We start from the raw sequence: 15,180 nt of genomic DNA, 5'->3' as shown, positions 1-15,180 counted from the left end.
GCGTCTGCCGCCGCTGCCTCCCCTCGTTCTCCCATCTGCAGTGATCCTGCCTACCGTGCAGCTTGTCGATTTTGTCTTCTGGGCTTCCCACGTATTGTGAAGCTTTATTATGAGAGTGGCTCCATCTCACGCTTTTGTCTAGAGCACGCTCATAAGCACTATGGCTTCTTTTACTGGGGAAAAAAATAACCAGAAAGTCAAGAAGAGGAACTAAAGCACTTGATTCTCTTTATGGTGGTGATGATGTTGGCGCAGCAGCACTTTCCTGTGCTGGCAGATTCACTTTTCACTATTGCTCAGTGTCCCTTCCTCGGCCTGTTGTTCTTCTGCACAACAACCAAGAAAAGGGCAACTTTCGGTTTTGAACTGAGGAAAACACGATGGTTAAACAAAACGGGTAGGGCTGGTAGAAGTGCACATTTAATACTATTGAACTTTACATAAATTCAGGTGGAGAGTGTCCTTTTATTGACATCAAAGTTCCGTGGGGAGGAGAAGCAGCGCCTGACCGCCAGTTAATAACAGGTGAAAATGCTGCCCTTTGCCTCCCTCCCATTGCTCCAGCTTCCTAATTTGTGATTTATAACTTCTTTTTTAAATACAGGCGTACTGACTGCTGGACGTTGCCCGAGGTAAATGGAATATTGTTTCCTTAGTGACCATCGGCCAGCGCAGCTTCACTCCTCCAGCAGGTATGTCACCTGAAAGCGCTTTCGGGTTTTATTTGTGCCTTTTCACGCAGCGTCCGTGCGCCATAGAGCATCCTGACGGAAGCGCCCTTCTTGTTGTGCCTAACCAGGGTCCCTCCCAACCATTTATTTTATAGGACTTCTCCTCCTTCCCTCGGCTACCTGTCAGACTTGCTGGGTGAAGAGAGGGAGGATTAAGTGAGAAAACAAGTTGAACAGGCTGGCCTTGCACGGCCTCTCTGTCTGTCTTCAGCATGTGCTTTCCTTCCCAGATCCTTCATGGATCCAGCAAAGCTTTTGTAGATCCTCTGCTCACCTCCCCAGTGACGTAGTGGAGAACAGGGGATCAGAAACGAGCAAATTAGTGGCCCTTTTCCCCCTTCTCCTGCTTTTCAGACCCCTTGATTACGGAAAGCGGGGAATGCGCGCAGCAGGATTCCCTGCAGGCTCCGTAAACGAGATTTTTGGCTACAGAGCGTGCTCCCTCTCGGCCGTTCAGAGAGTCGGCTGCGTACAAATCTGTCGAACTTGAAAGGACGAAGCAGAGTGATGTTTGCTAAGGATGTGCGCTGCCCTGGCAGGTTTCCCATCCACTGCCTGCTGCGGTAGGTTAGGACAGGCAGATCTTCCAGCTGGGATGGGACTTGGCTTCCCGGCGGATTGCTGCCGTCTGCAGCGCTGGGCGCTCTGCAGCAGCAGATGGCAACCGCGATTAGCAGATGAAAAACCGAGGCGGCTAACGCTTGGAGAGGCAGGTCACCGGGGCAGCTGCTGCATGTTGTAATTCCGGTCATGGAGCAACCTGCTCCTCGGCAGGATTTGTCTGAAACGTAAATTTTCAGCAGCGTAACGTGAGCAGCAACATGGGAGATTTCTCAGGACTTGCTCACTTAGCACGTGGGTGCCTGTCTCCTTAAAAAAAAAACACGCTACGTGGGCTTATCTGTGGGATTCTGTTCCCGTTTGCCACAGCTTTTCCGTACCTTCATAGCAGCGCTTGGGCATGCTGTGGGTTTTTTTTTTAATGCAATTCCCATTAAAACTGTTTAGTGAGTCATTCACGGAATGCCGGTCTCCTAGCAGTTAATTTTCTTCTAACCTTTTTGATAAATAAACGACAAAGATGTCCCGGTGAGATTTTTACTACGCTAGGTCCTAGGGTGATAAAAAGGAAATGTAATTCGGTCAAGGTCGGGATATCCTTGTTACGCTAACCAGTTTTCCAGGTATGAGCAGCCGTGCATGGGAGTAGAGCACGTTTGCCTTAAAACAATTCACCTTTTGGAAAACTAATGTGATTTTTAGCGGATTTCTACAACACAGATAGATGTTGCTGTTCCGGAGACGTCGGATAGGGACAGCGACCTGAGGGACATCCCCGGCCAAGTCAGCTGGCGCAGCCGCAACCTCCTGGGCCCCTAAGACGACTCCTCACCTTCCTCTTTCTTTTCCATGTTCTTCACCTCCATCTTCTTCTTGTCCAGCTTGTACTTGAGGCGACGGATGGGATCGGTGATGCTTCTCCTGGTCCAGTCGTCAAAATCCTCTGCCAAGAGAAAATTTCGGTCTACCAGCTCGGCAGCCTCCTGCCAGTTTCGGAAGCAAGCAGGGCCCACGCGCCGGATCTCTTCCACGGCGTTCCCAACGATTACCTCCCCGTTCGGCTTCAGCACCACCACCGCGGGCACCTCGGACACGGCAAACCGCAGCTCCAGCTCCCTGCAAGGCAAAGGGGGAAGAAACCTCAAATCGGGAAGGGTGTAAGGGTCCTCGCCACTCATCGTCCTCGCCGCTCCTCATCCTCACCATCCGGTAGGATTCCGGCGGCTGTCCCGGTGCAGACGTAGTTACTCGGAGCCTATTTGCTGAACATAACCTGCTCGTTTGTCCGTTGCTGGTGATTAGAGCCTGATGCGGATCTCTGTGGGGCCGGTGAAAGGGGAAGGGGATTTGGGCGTCAGCTCCCGAGGCTATGGGAGATGCGGGACGGCTGCTGGGACCTGTTTTACACGGTTAAACGGCAGCAGGACGCTTAAACTTTTAACGTCCTCCAGTTATGCCCTCGAAAGGAGCTGGGAATAATTCTCGGTTATTAATTGCAGCTCGTTGTGCCGCTAATGAGGTTACGGTAAATGTGTGAGTGCTTCCAATCTGGCTGGCTGCATCCATCTTTCACGCTACGTGTTCTGCCTGGAGGGCCGGCTGATGCGTCTTTAAGAGTTATAAATAGTGCGTTATAAAATGGGAATACAAATATATCAGCAAAAAGCGAGATGGAAGGAAGAGGAAATATTTTTGCTTTATAAATAGGTGCAGCCAAAGAGGTTTACCGTTTTTTCCATTAATGCACCACGCTGACCGCTCCCGTGGGGACCGAATATGAGGGAAAACATCTGGAAAAAGAGTCTAAATATCTGGAAATACAGCCAGGGGCTGCTCGGAGGGGCCCTTTGCCGCGCGCCGGGGTCTTCCTCGCTACTTCACCGGGGGTGTACCTTTTGAAGGCGTCCCCGAAGGGTACGGCCAGCCAACGTTTCGGCATGGTCCTCAGGAAAGCGCTCTGCTGCTCCTCCGTCTCGTCCCGGGACACGTACACCAGGACCAGCTGCGAAGCTCGTTCCACGTAAAACTCGTCGGTCAGCCGAAGGAAGAAATCCTTGAGGAGCGGGGAGAACTGTCGGCACCGCCGGCACTGCCCGGATCCGAAGTAGAGCAGCAGCACCTTGTTCTCCAGTGCCTGGCCCAGCTCCCGCTCCGTCTCCACTTCGTCCCGCTCCCGGTTGGCCGTCAGGATCTTCCCGGTGAAGAGGGCGGCCATGGGTGGACGAGGCCGACCGATCCGGCGGGATAGACGGACCCCCGTGGTTCACGGTGAGTGCTGGGCGGTGGGAAGGGGTGCGGAGCCCCCCCGGATCCCCCCCAGCTCCCCGGCCCCGCCGCTGATCCCGGCTATTAATGATCCCGGATTCTCCAGAGCAGCCGGTAATCGGCTTAAACGGAGAGGTCAGCGCCTGGGAGGTGGTGCCGGTCCCGGGTGCGCGGGGGCCGTGGGGTCCCGGGCGGTGCCAGTCGCGGGGCCGTGGGGTCTCGAGTGTGCGGGATCTGTGCAGTGCCGGTCCCGGGCCGTGGGAAACCGGGCGTGCGTGTCCCGGGCAGTGCCAGTCCGGGCCGGGGGACCCCGGGTGTGCGCGTTCTGGGCCGTGGGAACCTGGACACTGCCGGTCCCGGGCGTGCGTGTCCCGGGCCTTGGAAACGTGGGCAGTGCCGGTCGCGAGTGTGCGGATCCCGGGCGTGCGGGTTCCACGCGGTGCCGGTACGGACACGAACGATGGTTTCCCAAACCGCCCGTTAAGCCCCGGGCGGGCAGAGACCCCCCCGACCTCCCCCGGTTCTATCAGTCCCGGGGCAGGACCGTCCCTCCCGCGCAGCGCCCGGTCGGGGCGGCACCGGTACCGGCACCGGGCGGGGCGCGGCGACGTAGTGACGCCTCGCGGGCGTTTCCTACACCGCTCCGCCTCGCCCAATCCGAGGTCGGCAGCCGCGCCCTCGGCCAATAGGATCTCGCGTTTCCCACCGTCCCGCCTCTCGGGGGGTGGTCATGTCCGTGTCCGGGGCGGGGCTGAACCTGAGGCGGCGGCGGCGGCTGAGGCGGGAGCGGGTGCGGGAGCTGCCGGCGCCGCTCAGGTAACGGGGCCGGGGCGGGGGGAGGCCCGGCGGCGGGGGGAGGCCCGGCCCGGCCCCCGGAGCCCTGACCCCTGCCCCTTCCCTCCGTAGCATGCACCCGGCGGGGGTCTGCGCCGCCTCCCTGGGCTCCCTGGGGCTGCTGCGGTTCCTCGGCGCTCCCTGGTCCTGGAGCCTGGCCGCGACGCTGGGCGTCTGCCTGGGCAGCGGGGGATGGCGGCTGCTGCGGCTGGTCTTCAGGACGGCTCCGCGGGACCTCTTGTAAGTGCTGCCCCCGGGGCCCCTCCAGCCGCCCCTCGCAGGTGGCTCACAGCCCCACGCGTGAAGGGGTGAGGGCCGGTGGCAAGCTGGGTTCGTTGCCTTTAAGCCTGAGCCACGTCGGGTTTTAACTGCAGGCAGCGCTTGTTGCCCTGCTTGCGCGCAGACGGCGGTTGGAAAGGCTCAGCCTCAAAGGGAGCGAGCAAACGGATGCGGGATGCTCGTGGGATGCACGCCACGGTTCGCCCATGGAAGGAGTCACGGGGCGATGCCTGCCGTTACACCCCCTGAGCTTAGAGAGAGGGTAGATCCATCTTAAAATGCATGGTCCGAACTAGGGGCTTGCGGCGTAAAGAGCGGTAAGTCTCCAGCAGCTTCCCCATCTCCTGGGAGTCCGTCGCCGCCGTTGCATTTAGTTCCGCAGTTTTTAGGCCTCCGTGAGGATGTGCCTTTATTCCAAAGGATTTAGGCTCCTGCGATTGCCAGCTTCGCTGTGGCTGTCACTGTACTTTGAAGAGCTGTTTCCTCCCGATTGCCCGGCAAGCTGGGAATAATGGCAGAAAATAAACTGGGCAGAATAAAGCCCTTTAAGTGTCTGGAAAGTGCAGCTCAGCAGTGAAAAGGCTTCTCTGTTCTGTATTTGGCACAGTGCGGTGTAAGGTCACCGTGAAAGCCCAGCTCGGCCTGACCATTGCCAACAACTTGTTTCTGAGACGCACCCTTCCCCCTTCTGCGAGGCTTTGCTGAGCGAGGCTCCTGCTCTTGACAGTAGTGAGAGTTGCGGGGGTTTTTAAGTGCTAATATTAAATGACCTTTCAAATTTCTGGGGATTCTTCCAAACCCTTGTTGCGCAACAATTTCCTATTTTAATGGTGAAAAAATACTGCCTCCATCTTCCTAGCTCCGGGAAGGAAACAGGATCCGTTACGCTTATCCAGACCTGCTGTCCTCGTTTTGGTGGCGGTGTTGTGGTAGTGTACTTTAATAAACTTATCTTCATATCAAGTTATAACTGACAGCCAAAGCAAGAGAGCCAACGCGCCCCTAAAGATAGTTTCCTCCAGGACAACGTAAGTGAGACAGTTGAAGTTCAGACAACAACTTTCGCTGCCATCCAGCTTGAACTGTGTCGAGGTTTCACTTGCAGCTGCTGCCTTGGAGACTCAAAATAATTATGTAAATTACGCAAGACACAAAAAAAAGCCCCGTTAGAGCAGTCTGGTTTGTTCTTTTATTGAGCAGTTGCTCTTTGTGGTATCGAATATCCACAGAGGTAGCAGTTCTTTTCTTGATAAGGCACCACCGTCTTTAAAGGAGCTTGCCATCCAAGAATTATTATTATTATTGTTATTATTTATTAATTATTATTAAAATCTATGGCTTCTGTCTGGTGGTATTTAGATAGCCTCGCTTCCTATCATCCCGGGACTGCGGCAGAGACTGACTCACAGGAAAACGCGCCTGCGAGCAACACGCCGGCAGTCCTCTCGTCTTGTGGGTGAAAGGGGAAGCCTTTGGCTTTGTTCTCCTGGAGCTGCGGCCACGCTTTGTTATCAAAGGGTCGGGTTGTCTCTGTCGTTTAAATGCTTTTGGATCCTGAGGGGTACAATTCTACGACATAGCACAAAGATGCTGCAAAATGTCCTGGCAAGAAAGGCGCTTCCCATGTGAAGTACGTTTGCTTCCTTTCTGGGTAAAAGCAATGGTTGCCAAGTCCTTTTTTTTTTTTTCAGGATGGCAGAAGACATCGTTAAAAGATGTAATTTACCTTCTTTCATATTTTCTGTGGGTTTGTTTGAATTGGTATCAATGTGAAGATGGATTCCCTGCGTTTTATAGCAGGGAAGGTAGCAGACCAGTTGCTGTATACTGTTTATTTACCATAATGTTAAAATAGCCGTTACTTGCTGTAGAGCAGCAGTGATTAAAAGTTCCAGTTTCAGGGTAACGCTTCAGCTGTCCAAGGGCAGGGGGATGCCAGTGGGACGCTCGTGTGGCGTACGTGCGTCCTACCCATGTCCCTTTGAATTTGGAAATCATGCCGAAAATTAAGTTGTTATGCTCTTTCTTTGCTGCAGCGGCCTCTCAGTGCTGTTACAAGTCAAGTACAAGTTGCGAAGGCATCAAAAAGCCAAAAGCACCATCCCCAAGATATTCCAGGATGTTGTCCGCAGGCACCCCGACAAAGTGGCCCTGATTTATGAAGCCACTGGTGAGCAGTGGACCTTCAGGCGGCTGGATGAGTACTCCAACGCCGTGGCTAACTACTTCTACCAGCAAGGTTTCCGGCTGGGGGACGTCATTGCCATCTTCATGGAGAGCCGCCCCGAGTTTGTTGGCCTCTGGCTAGGGATGGCCAAAATCGGCATCGAGGCGGCTCTAATCAACTTCAATTTGCGCTTGGATTCTCTGGTTTACTGCGTGATGACTTCGGGTGCGAAGGCCGTGATCTTCGGAGGGGAGCTGTCTTCAGGTGGGTCGCTTGGGTGTTCGTACGCCTTATGGGCAACTCGTGAACTGTTCGCTTGGTCCTGAACAAGGCAGAGATCGAGTAAACGAAAAACAAAAAGGCAGCTGGCCGTATTAAAAACTAGGGAAGATGGTAAATCTCCTGATTACAAAAGGCAGAAGCGTTCAGTTAGTATCCGAGGCCAAAAGAGGAGCGGTGTTTTGAGTAGAGCGGTCAGTAGCTCGGTTTCATCTGCCAGCATCTTCCTGATTTCGTGGTGCCCGAACTGAGCTCACTGATTCGCTCCTGTTTCGTTGGATCTGGAAGAGCTTCTTCAAGATGTGGCGATACGTGCCGCAAGGCGTATTTTTCTGCCGCAAGGCCTATTTTTCTCTTTTGCTGTGTTAATGCTCTTTGCTTAGTGCCATGCTTTCTGCCACAGGATAGGTTTGTCAGTGGATGCTGGTTTTAAATACATCCCTGCTTCTCTAATGAACTCTGTGTTAGGTCTGGTGGTTTATTGTTGTGAATCATCTCCTTGAAACCATTCTAGGTTATTTGAAGATCATGACGTGGTCATGGGGAGAGGCAATTCTGCGTAGTTCTTTTATTAGGGTCTTTACTGGGCCCAGGTCAGTCTGACCGCACTGATGCGGATGTTATCTGGATGGGTGTGACGCAAGTATTTTAAAGGAGTCCCTGGTTCTTCAGGTCCTTCCGTGGTTTTGGGGCACAATAGGATGTTATACAGATCATTTTTGCCACTGCCTAGAGCGTTACGTTTGTTGCAAAAGTGACTTGCTTTGTCTTGCAGCAATATCTGAAGTGAACGGGATGTTGGGGAAGAACATGGCAAAATTCTGCACCGGTGACTATAACCCGGATGTCGTTCCTGCGGAGACCAGACATCTTGATCCTCTTCTGAGTACCGCATCGAAATCGCCCCCGACTCAGATTCCAGTCAAAGGTTTAGATGGTAATTTTATCAACGATTTTTATTAGTGTGATGTGTGAGAGAGCTGGACTAGGTGACAGCAAAACAAGAAAACTAAGCAAGATGGAGGGATTAAATCAACCCAGTTTGGGCTCACAAATAGAAGAAGGGGGAAAACAAAAAAGATCCTGGTTCCAGGGTACTCTGGGTTAAGTTTCTCATTGCCTGAGACTCCCAGCTTTATGTAACTAATGTATTTAGTACCTGAAGGAGGGAGATTGGCGCCTTCCCAAAGACAACCCTTCCGTTACAGGAGAATAGCCGCTGGAATGCGTGTGGGGTGAAGCAGCCGGCGTGCCAGGACTCACCCCGTGCTTCACTAGCTCTACGAATCTATCTGATTTGTCTGTAGCATTTAGCGGCCCCTATTACCTTCCCCCACAGCTGACTCATGTCTAATTAAAATCTTTCCTTGCCTGTGGCGAGGATGAGTATTGGTGGGTTTGGAATTCAGGAGAGGGAAAGGAGGATGCTGACTGGCCTCCAGTCTGTATTTCGTACTTTTAAGACAATTAAGAGCATCTGAGATCCCTGAGGCGTGAGACTCCATTTTGGTACATCGTTTACAGTAGGAGGAATGACAGCGCTAAGAGGCTTTTCCTTTAGATTATATCTTTTAATCATAGAGTTGGATACTTTGCCCTACCGTCAGACACAAGTTGAGACCTTTCTTCTCGATTCATTCGGAATTAATGTCTGACCTGGAGAGCTAATCTAGTCCCAGGACAATTTGCGTAAAGGTATACAGGTCATGTCCTCAGAGCTCTGCAAACTCTTCGTACGCGTTCCTGTATCTGCTGTTACGGACAACATGCAGATTCTCCATCAGGCTGCAACTCCACGTTTGTGTCGGCCTTCGCAGCTCGCTGTCCCCTGTGCCGTCACCATTTCAAAGCCGTTCCTCAGCCGCTGCGAACAAAGCCTAAAACACAAAACCAACCCTGTGGGGATTTTCTCAGGCAGTTGAGGACAGTCTGTCTGACGCCTGTTTGTTCTTCTAGATCGGCTCTTCTATATCTACACTTCGGGAACAACAGGAATGCCCAAAGCTGCCATTGTGGTGCACAGCAGGTGAGGACCTGAGGAGGTGCTTCCCTCTTGAGGCGCGTTTCACATCACGAAACCCCAAGCTTTCCCCGTCTCGCTCGCTTAGCGTGCGCTGTGTTCTCGCAGGTATTACCGTATCGCTGCCTTTGGTTACTACGCCTACAAAATGCACCCGGAGGACATCCTCTACAACTGCCTCCCCCTCTATCATTCTGCAGGTAAGCATCCTCCTCCTCGGAGGCGGAGGTAAGGCGTTGGCCTTCCCTGTGCCTGCTCCTTCGTGTGTCCTTGTGAGCGAACGGTCCCAGGATGGCCGGAGCTAGCCCCGTGATCCTTGTTTTCCAGGTAACATCATGGGAGTCGGGCAGTGTCTAATCCACGGCCTCACCGTGGTGATCAGGAAGAAGTTCTCGGCCAGTCGCTTCTGGGACGACTGCACGAAATACAGATGCACGGTGAGGGCTCTGCCGTCGCTGTCTTTGGTGCTCAACTCGAGAGCGCCAGGTTCACTGCTTGATTATTGATCTCCAGATAATTCCCCGTCCCTTGTCAGATATCGAGGTGCCTGCGCCATGGTGTCTTCAAATTGCCAGTGCCACTTTAGGCATGTGGGACTCCAGAAAAGGTCTTTCATCCTTAGAATCATAGAATCGTTTAGGTTGGAAAAGACCTTTAAGATCATCGAGTCCAACTGTAAACCTAACACTGCCGACTCCACCACCAAACCATGTCCCTAAGCGCCACCTCTACATGTCTTTTAAATCCCTCGGGGACGGTGGCTCAGCCCCTTCCTGGGCAGCCCGTTCAATGCTTGACAACCCTTTGGGTGAAGGAATTTTTCCTCCCATCCCATCTAAATCTCCCCTGGCACAACCTGAGGCCGTTTCCTCTCGTCCTGTCGCCTGGGAGAAGAGCCCGGCCCCCGCCTCACCCCAACCTCCTTCCAGGGAGCGAGGAGGTCTCCCCTCGGCCTCCTTCTCTCCGGGCTAAACCACCCCCGTTCCCTCAGCCGCTCCTCCGAAGTCCTCTCGACCCTTCTCCTTGTTCTCCAGCCCCTTCCCCAGCTTCGTCGCTCTTCCTTGGACGTGCTCCAGCCCCTCAGTGTCTCTCTTGTAGCGAGGGGCCCAAAACCGAACACAGCGTTCGAGGTGCGGCCTCACCAGTGCCGAGTACAGGGGGACGATCGCTGCCCTAGTCCTGCTGGCCACGCTATTGCTGGCACAAGCCAGGATGCTGTTGGCCGCCTTGGCCACCCGGGCCCGCTGCCGGCTCGTCTTCAGCCGCCTGTCGACCAACACCCCCGGGTCCTTTTCCGCCAGGCAGCTTTCCAGCCGCTCTTCCCCAGGCCCGTAGCGTTGCCTGGGGTCGTTGTGACCCAAGGGCGGGACCTGGCCCTTGGCCTTCTTGAACCTCGTGGAATTGGCCTGGGCCCGTCGCTCCAGCCTCTCCAGCTCCTCTGCAGAGCCTTCCCGCCCTCCCGCAGATTAATCCTCCCGCCCGCTCGGTGTCCTCGGCAAACTTACTGAGGGTGCGCTCGATCCCCTTCTCCAGATCATTGATAAAGACATTAACCAGAACCGCCCCAGTACCGAGCCCTGGGGAACGCCACTCCTCACCAGCCGCCAACTGGATTGAACGCATTCACTGCCGCTCTTCGGGCCCGGCCAGCCAGCCAGTTACCTGCCCAGCGAAGAGTACGCCCGTCCAAGGCGTGAGCAGCCAGTTTCTCCAGCAGAATGCTGTGGGAAACAGTGTCAAAGGCTTTACTAAAGTCTAGGTAGACAACATCCGACATCTTCTCCTGCTTCCTCTTTGTAAAGTTGTCAAGACCAGCTTTTAAAACACCAGTTTACATCCCTTACTGTTGCAGGAAAGCTCTGCCAGGATTTATCCGCGTTAGGAATCTCTGCAGAGGAATTCTTGTGGCAGGTCATAGCCAATAATCGTCTATTTGTGTTTATGTCGACATTACCTTCTAATTTAAGCAGCTCTTTCTCCTCCCTGGTGTTTGTCTTGCCCTTCCCCCACCGGCAGTATTTATAGCTGGTAATTGGATCTCCACTCCGACTGCATTTTGCTGGGTCAAGCTGTTAGTTTATGATTGACCACTCATTCCCTTCATCTTTCCAGAGGTCTTTCAGTGCATCCATTAAAGCGCGAGGGTTTTTCTTTGTACGAGTATCTTTATTCGTGCTGAGGGATCCCTCCCATGCCCTTTTCCAGTGCTAATGTGCGGGTTGCAGAGGGCAGTAACCGTTTCACCTTTGCCTGTTTTCTTGTGGCAAGAAACCCCGACTCGAACTCGCAACCGCTCCCGGTTTATTAAAATGCCTGACGTGTCTAGTTCCACGAGGTACGCTGACACCGGTGGCCTCGTGGTCGGCTTTTTCCAGGGCGTTGTAAGAGTCGCCTGAAGCCTGAGCTATGTTTTTGTGTTTACTGCTTCAGATTATTCAGTATATCGGGGAAATCTGCAGGTATCTTCTGAATCAGCCGGTCCGAGAGTCAGAAACCCAACACTGCGTGCGGCTGGCGGTGGGCAATGGTTTGAGACCCACCATATGGGAGGACTTCACAAAGCGCTTCCGAATTAAGCAGATCGGAGAGTTCTACGGAGCCACGGAGTGCAACTGCAGCATTGCCAACTTGGACGGAAAGGTGAGGAGGAAGAGGGCACCGCGACGGCTGCGAGGGGCGCGCAGAAGGGCGAAAAAGCTCTGCTGGCTTCTCTGACTCCTCCTGGTCCGCTCGCAAGGCATGGCAGGGAGCTAAATTGGTGATGAGGGGTGGCACGCACAAAAACCTGGGCAAAATCTTACGCTTTGGGTGAATTTGCCTGTTAAATGGGAAGGGAGGAAAAATCAGAGAATTCCCAGAAAGCGGTGATGCAAAACCCAAGCCGTTCTCTGCAGCCTTTTGGGTTTTTGGTTTTTTTCTGTCTTTTGGAAGGTCGGTGCCTGTGGTTTCAACAGTCGGATTTTGCCCAGTGTTTATCCCATTCGGTTGGTGAAGGTAAACGAGGACACGATGGAGCTGATCCGGGATTCCAGTGGGCTGTGTATCCCCTGTCGCCCAGGTGAGCGTTAACCCGAACGAATCAATCGCAGCTTTTTGTTCTTAAAAAAAAAAAAAAAAAATATATATATATAAAAAATAAGCTCTGGCTGGTTTAAGGGGTTTCCAGTGTCGTATGCAGGTTTTCACTTCCAGTTCTTCCCTCCAAAGACGGATCAGTTCAGCAACTGCGCGGCTTTTGGTGCGCGCAAAGTTTAGCTTGTCGCGAAATGTCGGTGTCACCTTGTGTCGATCCCGTTTCCTGCAGGAGAGCCGGGATTGCTCGTCGGTCAGATAAATCAACAGGATCCCCTGCGTCGCTTCGACGGCTACGTCAGCGAGAGCGCCACTAACAAGAAGATCGCTTACAACGTGCTTCGGAAAGGGGACCAGGCGTACCTTTCAGGTACTGTCGGTACGGACTGCAGACGTTCCTCGTGCAAAGGTGGTCCCGAGAGACCTAAATCTGGGATTTTTGAGAGGAATCGAGGATCTTAAAGGTCTTTTCCAACCTAAATGATTCTATGGACAGATACGTTAGCGTTTTGAAGTTGCCAGCTATTGAGCTGCTCTGGATTTAATAAAAAAATTAACATTTTAAAGAGGGAGAGAGGTTTTTTTTCCCCCCCCTGTCCTTTTCCTACTGCCGCCTCTCTCCCGTAACGTGGAGACGCAGCGCACGGTGGTGGGAAGTCACCAAGGTATTTCTGCGCTCCCCTGGGAAGAAAATGGGGCGACGCTGAGCAGAGAGGGCTTTAAGGCAGTCCTGAGCGCTGAGGAACTTGAGTCCCGAGGTGGTTTTTGGTGTCTCCTCTCCCCCTCCCAGGAGACGTGTTGGTGATGGACGAACTCGGCTACATGTACTTCAAAGATCGCAGCGGGGACACCTTCCGATGGCGAGGAGAGAACGTCTCTACCACGGAGGTGGAAGGAACGTTGAGTCACATCCTCAACCAGACGGATGTTGCAGTGTATGGAGTGGAAGTACCAGGTAAAACGTCGAGTCGGAGCTCTCTGGACTCGGGGAGAAAGAAAAATGTTAGGCAAACGTACCGGATCTGTGTCAGAACGACTAGAAATCGGTCGCCTCTAGTGTAACCAGGCACCCGACAATGAAAAGACAGTCCAACAGTGGAGTGTGACACGTTTATTCGGAGCAGCAGAAATAACTGGCGATCCAGCGGCGCAATCTTTATTTGTGTCTTAAAAAGGAAGGTTTTTACCTGAGCTTTGCGGAAGCTCTTGGTGTGCAAAGACCGTTCCGTGGGTGTGCAGGCCCGTCAATCTTCAAGTAATCCAGGAACGGGGGTTGCGGAGGGCGTGAGGATGGGACTGAGCGTGAGTTGTGGGCGTGTTGGCCGGGAGGGTGCCCGTTGGGGCGCTTTGCCCTGAATTTTATCATGGTGTACGTGAGAGAAAACCTGATGAAAACGAGATTTGGATTAGCTTTGGGGGCGGCCTCGACTAAGGGATGAGGGGCCGCGTTGCCAGCGGACTCGGAGCCTCTGGTATTGAATTGGGTTTTCCTCGGCACGTTTGCCCTTCACCTTTGAAGAGGGACGGGAGGAAATACCTGGCGCTTGCATCTGCTAAACGGTTCGTGCTTCTGCGGTTTCCACCCGAGCTCTGTGCTCTTCTGTTCCAGGGGTGGAGGGCAAAGCCGGGATGGCGGCGATCGCAGATCCCAAAGCGAAAGTCGACCCCAACGTCCTGTACCAGGAGCTGCAGAAGGTGCTGCCTCCCTACGCCCGGCCCGTCTTTCTCCGCCTCCTACCCCAGGTTGACACCACAGGTATCGGTGATCCGGCAGCTCGCCGGGGAAGTTCAGATCCCGATAGGAGCTTGGAAGCTTTTCCGTCTGCTTCAGGGCGAAATAACATCTCAACTTGGAGTACGGCAGGCGCAGAAGTACCGCTAGTAAAAACGATGATTGTAGTTAAGTCTTAAACAAGAAATCAGCTACTTCCAGGCCCTTATAGAAAAGATCTACACACATATATATATATATGTATCTATAGGAACACGTACCCCCTAACTCCTCGTACGCTGTCCGTTGCCTTTCCTGGGGCTTTGTTCTAGTACTGCTGCTATTTGGCTGCTGCCTTTTCTGTTTTCAATTTCCCAGGAATTTTACTGGGTCCTTTTACCAGCCTGTGCGTGAGGGGAAGTAAAAATTGCGCAAGGTTTTATGTAAGAACTCCAGTAACGATCAGGAGGGTTAACGAGCTTCGAGTTGCTAAAATTCTTAGGCAGAACGGGGAAGTAGAAATGAAGGGCCACCCATGACCTTTCCTCCTCTGATGCTTAAGCAGGCTTTTCGATGCAAAGTATTTTTCATATTTGTTTCTCTTTTTGAAGGTACATTTAAGATTCAGAAAACCCGCTTACAGAGGGAAGGATTCGATACAACCTCAGATCGGTTGTACTTTTTGGATCTAAAGTTGGGAAAATACGTTCCTCTGGATGAATGCCTTTATGAAAGGATTTGTTCTGGGAAAGCCGCTTTATGATCTAGTCGGATTCAGCCTTTTCGAGGAAAACGATGACTAGTCGGAGGGACGTGACGCTGGCGGGAAGCCACGGGTTCCTGCCAGGTCCTCGCTCAGTGAATCGCCAGCAGGGAAGCGCCTGGCGCGGCGGCTCCCTGCCCTGAAGCACATTAACCCGTCGCCCGCTCCCTCCCTGAGCGCTGACATCCCATTAACCTGCCCTTACGCCTCTAGACAGAGAGTATTTTTGTAACCACTACCCGCTTAGGGAGGAGTTCGATGGCCATATTTATTTACGGAGCTACCTGTGCCCTGTGGGGGAGCTTCTTTCTGCTCCCTCTCCGAACTTAACTGATTTAGATGATTTTTAACCTCACTTGCGTTAATTCACGTTTTAACTACCCCGGGCCGTGCCCTTAGGGCTGGGGATGTGAGGACATTAAAAAAAAAAAAAAAAAAAAAAAAAGACTTTGATGGGTGCTGTGGTGGAGGGGAGCGGCTTTGGGGTTTACCCTCCCA

At 53.0% G+C, this 15,180-nt stretch overlaps 2 protein-coding genes across 2 annotated transcripts; one reads left to right on the top strand and one right to left on the bottom strand.

Annotated features, from left to right (window-relative positions):
• Positions 1–2,107: 2,107 nt before the first annotated feature.
• NXNL1 (nucleoredoxin like 1) lies at positions 2,108–3,507 on the bottom strand. Its single transcript, XM_050914447.1, has 2 exons — positions 3,185–3,507; positions 2,108–2,408 (listed from the first exon to the last, which is right to left on the bottom strand). Exons 1-2 carry the CDS (start codon positions 3,505–3,507, stop codon positions 2,108–2,110), a joined length of 624 nt encoding a protein of 207 aa, XP_050770404.1.
• A 957-nt stretch (positions 3,508–4,464) lies between these two features.
• On the top strand, positions 4,465–15,093 carry SLC27A1 (solute carrier family 27 member 1). The gene is made up of 12 exons (XM_050914448.1): positions 4,465–4,631; positions 6,707–7,101; positions 7,892–8,053; positions 9,073–9,142; positions 9,245–9,336; positions 9,464–9,573; positions 11,567–11,776; positions 12,068–12,194; positions 12,441–12,578; positions 12,999–13,163; positions 13,818–13,964; positions 14,531–15,093. Exons 1-12 carry the CDS (start codon positions 4,465–4,467, stop codon positions 14,680–14,682), a joined length of 1,935 nt encoding a protein of 644 aa, XP_050770405.1. The 3' UTR covers positions 14,683–15,093.
• Positions 15,094–15,180: the final 87 nt, after the last annotated feature.

Source organism: Gymnogyps californianus, unplaced genomic scaffold (assembly GCF_018139145.2).
Source record: "Gymnogyps californianus isolate 813 unplaced genomic scaffold, ASM1813914v2 HiC_scaffold_40, whole genome shotgun sequence".
In the NCBI taxonomy this organism is placed as follows: Eukaryota; Metazoa; Chordata; class Aves; order Accipitriformes; family Cathartidae; genus Gymnogyps; species Gymnogyps californianus.
Note: the sequence above shows the minus strand (reverse complement) of the source record. Positions and strands in the feature narration are given on the sequence as shown.

Coding starts and splice junctions, on each gene's coding strand:
- NXNL1 (XM_050914447.1), bottom strand. CDS start 3,507: ATGGCCGCCCTCTTCACCGGGAAGATCCTGACGGCCAACCGGGAGCGG. Junction 2,409..3,184: donor TTCGGGGACGCCTTCAAAAG/GTACACCCCCGG, acceptor TTTGCCTTGCAG/GGAGCTGGAGCTGCGGTTTG.
- SLC27A1 (XM_050914448.1), top strand. CDS start 4,465: ATGCACCCGGCGGGGGTCTGCGCCGCCTCCCTGGGCTCCCTGGGGCTG. Junction 8,054..9,072: donor TCCAGTCAAAGGTTTAGATG/GTAATTTTATCA, acceptor TTGTTCTTCTAG/ATCGGCTCTTCTATATCTAC. Junction 11,777..12,067: donor TTGCCAACTTGGACGGAAAG/GTGAGGAGGAAG, acceptor GTCTTTTGGAAG/GTCGGTGCCTGTGGTTTCAA.